The 5,068-nt window shown below is 56.8% G+C and overlaps 1 protein-coding gene across 1 annotated transcript; it reads right to left on the reverse strand.

Moving 5' to 3' along the window:
* Nucleotides 1-1,838: 1,838 nt before the first annotated feature.
* On the reverse strand, nucleotides 1,839-4,523 carry SMIM35 (small integral membrane protein 35; the record flags this gene model as incomplete). Its single annotated transcript, XM_089304078.1, has 3 exons — nucleotides 1,839-2,772; nucleotides 3,407-3,440; nucleotides 4,334-4,523. Coding segments are annotated over 3 exons (324 nt in total), but the record flags the coding sequence as incomplete, so codon positions are not given.
* Between the last annotated feature and the right edge of the window lie 545 nt (nucleotides 4,524-5,068).

A 5,068-nucleotide genomic window follows, 5' to 3' on the forward strand; every position in this document is an offset into this window, starting at 1 on the left:
GCTGAGCTGAGTAGTACTGAGAGTGTTATTGGGATGGACACCACATGGGTCAAAGAAGGGGGCCCAGCCCTCAAGGCTGAAATCCAAAAAGAAAACCAAGGGTGATGCATCTCCCCTTTCTCTGTCTCTCCCAAGAAGAGAGCAGGAAGAGAAGGATCGCAAACCATCCAGGGCTCTTCCTTACTCCTCCTACCCTGGGACAGAAATGCAGTTAAAGGCCTTGCAACCCAGACACTTGGTTTGAGCCAGAGCCTGGCTGTGCCGGGAGGATGGCCCAGGCCCTCGCAGAAAGGAGAGGGTAAGAGCTGGTGAGGTTCCCTCTTGTTCCTCTACAAGCTGCTGGACCCCAAAACCAGACCTCAGGCCAGGGAAGCTAGCAAGATGACTGACAACTTCCCCCTACCTCCCCCATGGTTGCCCTGGGCGCCTGCACCTGCTGGCCTCACTGGGACACTGTGGGAGTCAGCAGCATAAGGGCCCCGTTCTTGGGCCCTGTGCCACCTGCAGCTGCCCAGGGCAGGCTCTCTGCGTGGGGCAGCTCTGAGTGGAGCCCCGCCGCCCTGGCAGGAGGAAGAGGACAGTCATGAGGCACGCCCTTGGCCGGCCACCCCGCTGCTGCGTCATGTTTCCTGTGCAGTTTGTGTGGTTTGTCCACTCTCAGCGGGAGTCTCCGCTCAATTCCCACCATTCCTGGTCCACTCTCCACCTCCTAGGGCAGATTTGGCCAGGAAATGCAGATTACGGTGACATGGAGCTCCCACCCTGCCCCCTGCAACCGCCCTTCCCCATCAGGGAACCTGGTCAACTCCTTTCTAGACTGTTCTCAGTGCTGCCCATCAGCCTGGGAGCTAACCCGTGTGGGAGACACTGCCATGAGAACAGGCCCAGATTGGGGGTGGGGTGGGGGTGGGAGGAAGACAGCCGGATCTTCCTGCCCCTGGTGTCAACTCCATGAGGACAAGTGACTTGGGACGCATGTGAAGAGCTCCCTCTGGAGTCTGGGAGCCCAGTGTCGCCAGGACCGCACTGGGTGGGACACGGTGCTCCAGGACCCCTGTAACTCCTGCTGCAGGCTCAGGGCCTCCTGGGAAGGACAGCCTCTTTCCTTGCTGGGTCAGAAGCCTGCCTCTCCCCACACATCTCCCTCTGTAGGCTGTGGGACACCCACAGATGACCCCACATTCCCTACAGTCAGGGCCAGGCCGGACTGAGGATCTGTGGCAGGGCGGGGGGCGGGGGGTAGGGAGAGGCAGCCACAGCCCAGGGGAGCCTGGGAGGGGCAGGTGCTGCACCAAAAGCCTCTTCCTATAGAAAAGCAAAAGGGAGGGTGAATAAGGAGGAGGCGCAGGGGCAGGCGTAGGCCTAGGGGTCAAGCTGCCACTCGGGATGCCCGTGTCCAGTGTCCCAATGCCTGGTTTCTGCTCCTGGCTCCATGCTCAATCCCAGCTTCCTGCTAATGCACACTCTGGGAGATAGCAGTTATGGCTCAAGTATTTGGGTCCTTGCCTCCCACGTGGGAGACCTGGCCTTGGCCTGGCCCAGACCCAACTATTGTGGGTATTTGCAAAGTGAATCAGTGAATAGGCTCTCTCTCTCTCTCTCTCTCTCTCTCTCTCTCTCTCTCCCTCTCTCTCTATCCTTGTCTCTCTCCCTGTCTCTCAAGTAAATAAAATAAACAAATTTTTGATTATTTATTTGTGAAAGGATTGCTCTAAACCATCTCTTCTGACCTGCCCAGGTTTGTCCTGAGCAGGAGAGGGGCCAGAGGGAAAAATCCACAGAGCAGCTGGGCGTCCGGAGCAGATGGAGAGAAACCCAGGGGCATGTGGGAGGGGCAGTGTTTGGGTGGGGAAAGCACCCGAGATGTGGGGAAAGGCAGAACTTGAAGGCCAGGGAGAGAAATGTGTGAGCAGAGGGCTGGCCGGAAGCAGGCGAGGAGCCCGGGCTTAGAAAGTTCAGGAGCTTGAGGCGCCACCATAGCTCACTAGGCTAATCCTCCGCCTGCGGCGCTGGCACACCAGGTTCTAGTTCCGGTCGGGGCGCCGGATTCTGTCCTGGTTGCTCCTCTTCCAGGCCAGCTCTCTGCTGTAACCTGGGAGTGCAGTGGAGGATGGCCCAAGTGCTTGGGCCCTGCACCCGCATGGGAGACCAGGAGAAGCACCCGGCTCCTGGCTTTGGATCAGCGCGGTGCGCCGGCCGTAGTGCACTGGCTGTGGCGGCCATTGGAGGGTGAAATAACGGACAAGGAAGACCTTTCTCTCTCTCTCTCTCTCACTGTCCACTCTGCCTGTCAAAAAAAAAAAAGTTCAGGAGCTGAAGCCCCAGAGTGAGGTTTCTTGGAGAGCCTGGCCACCTGGAAGCTTCACCTCCAAGCAAAGGAACGGCACAGAAAGTTCTGCTCTGGAAACTTCTAGAACTTGCCAGGAAGGGGAGGCGGGGCATGGATCAGCTGGAAATGCAGCAGCCCCAGTGCTGGAAGCAGATGCAGACAACGTGACCCCGGGCCTTGTCCCTGGGACTTGTCCCTGGGATTGTCACCAGAAGGGAGGTGGGGGTCAATATCCTTGGTGCTGGACCCTCGGAGGACTTTTCTTGGATGTCAGCTTCACGCAGGAGATCTCCAGTTTTCCTCTTCACCTCCCCAGGGCTCCAGAAGCCAGATGCTTCCCCCATCAGACTGGCCCGTTGGAGAACCTCATGTAGCCGCCGTCTGGACCGCCAATGTGGCCACTGATGGTGAACGGTGGCCCCGCCTCCAGATCCTTCAGGTTCCTGAGAGAGATCAGCCAATGCCGCTACTGGGGCTGGGAACCCAGCCTCTCCCTGGCACCCACCTCCCTGGGCCAGAAGCTGGTGAGGCATTCCCAGCAGGGGACTCTCCCGGTCACTGCCTGATCTTCCAGGGCAGACCCCACACCATCTCCCAGCGCCCAGCGGAGCCGGCCTGTCCTGTGGACTGAAGTGGACAGGGGGGACTTGGGCCAGGGGTCCCCCCTTACTGGGCACTGCTCCCTGAGGGCCTGACTTTCTCCAGTTGCTCTGCTCCTTGGACAGCACGGTGCAGCAGAGGTTGCATTATTCCTAGCTGTCTGCAGCACAGACGGGGATAGAGACTACCCCTTCATCTCTGCTCCCTCGGTATGAAGACGCCAACGCTGGCCACAGTAGAACCTCATGGACTAAAGGACTGGGGGATGGACGGATGGATGGATGAGCAGGTGCCCCCCGCCTGCTATGGGGTCGCACGTGGTCTTGTCCACACTCAAGCTGTTACTCTTGCTCTCTCAATGGATTCTTGGGCCCCTCTCTTATTTGCTTAGGCAAGGGGCGAGGAAGAGAAGCAGTAAGTTCTGGCTTTCTCCATCATAGCTAATCCCCCACCCAGCTCTTCCCTGAATCTACTCACCGGATTTGGTACAAGTTGAAGACAAAATTCGGCCCTAGGATAACAATCCGAAAAGAGAGAGTTAGTGTCCCCAGGGAAAGCCACCCATCCCACTGCTCCCTCCCCCTGTCTGGAGGAGGAGGGTGGCTGGTTGGCCTCAGGCTGCTCTGTGGGGGTCCCAGCCCCTTTAGAGTCTTCCTATTCAGGGTCCTGATAGCACCAGGAAGGAGGTATATCTAGCCTGACACCCAAAAGAACCAGACCTAGAGCCCAATGTGGTTCCATCACTTTCCAACTCTGTGACTTCAGCCTCCCGTCCCCATCTATAAAACATGGAGGCTGGTACAACTTCTTTGTCATGTGGGATTTTAAAGAAAATCCCATTGGGCAAAGGTGCATGGGCACACAGGAGGTGCCCAACAAATACTCGTGGAATAAATGTTACAGTTAATTGTATTTCTCAAAAATGCTTCCTCTTTCTCAGTATCCAGCATGCATTTGTAGCTTCCCAGGGTTCTAGGAAAATACAGCTCTGTCTTGGAGTTGAGAACGCCACGGGGACTGGCAACAGACTCCCAATATTAGCATCAGCAAGCCCAAGAGCAGACCCTAGCCTAAGACTGGGGCAAAGATGCATGGGAGCCAGCCTGGGACGACTTGGAGCTTGGACTAGCTAGTGCACTCATTGCCCTTGGCCTTGGGGGTCTGCACAGGCCCCTGGGCTGGGAGCTGTCTGCCTGCTGGGCTGGGAGGAGCCCCTATTCATCTCATAAAGGTCCCACTGCTCCACCCCCACCACTGCTCAGCCACTGACTCAAATCTTCAATGGGGGCCACCACCACAGGAAGCTGTTTTGCATCTGCCATGCCCCGCCCAGCCTTGCCAAACTGCTGTGGCAGAGGAGGGGCTGGGTGGAGTTGGGGCGACAGGGTCCAGGGGCTCACTCACCCTCCCAGCAGTAGCCTTGCTGGTACCACTTGGCCAGGCTGTAGCCAAGGATGGACACGAGCAGCAGTGACAGCCCCACACCGAGGATCAGACCCAAGGTGCTGATGGAGTCTTCGCCTGCAGAGACACAGCGTCCTTGAGCCACTCGTGGCCCCCTGCACCCACTAACCTGCACTGTGCTCCCGCCCCATGCCCATCCAAGGGGTCAGCCAAGGGGTTAGTCCAAGGTCTTAGTCCTCTGATAGGACGGGCATTGGGCACAGCTGCTTGAGAAGCCTGCATCTCACTCCGGAGTGCTGGGTTCAAGTCCTGACTCTGCTTCCTGCTAATGTATACGCTGGGAGGCAGTAGGTGATGGCTCCTACTACCCACATGGGAGACCTAGACTGAGTTCCAAGCTCCGGCTTTTGGCCTGGCCCAGCCCCTGCTGTTGTAGGCATTTCGGGAGTGAGCCTGCAGATGGGAGCTCTCTATGATTCTTCCCGCCCCCCACCCCACCTTTCAAGTAAATAAAAATAAGTTCTGTTTTACAAAAAAAAAAAAAAGTTATTTTGAAAAAAAAAAGGCCATCTGATAATATGAGGGTACTTTTACAAGTTCATGGAAAATGTAATTAAAAGATAAGTGTGGGGGTTGGGGTTGTGGTGCTTTGGGTTAGACCATCACTTGGAACGCCCACATCCCATACCAGAGTCTCTGTCTGTCTCTCACTCTGCCTTTCAAATAAATAATCTT

This window comes from Oryctolagus cuniculus, chromosome 1 (assembly GCF_051225735.1).
Source record: "Oryctolagus cuniculus isolate XC-2025 breed Fujian yellow rabbit chromosome 1, ASM5122573v1, whole genome shotgun sequence".
In the NCBI taxonomy this organism is placed as follows: Eukaryota; Metazoa; Chordata; class Mammalia; order Lagomorpha; family Leporidae; genus Oryctolagus; species Oryctolagus cuniculus.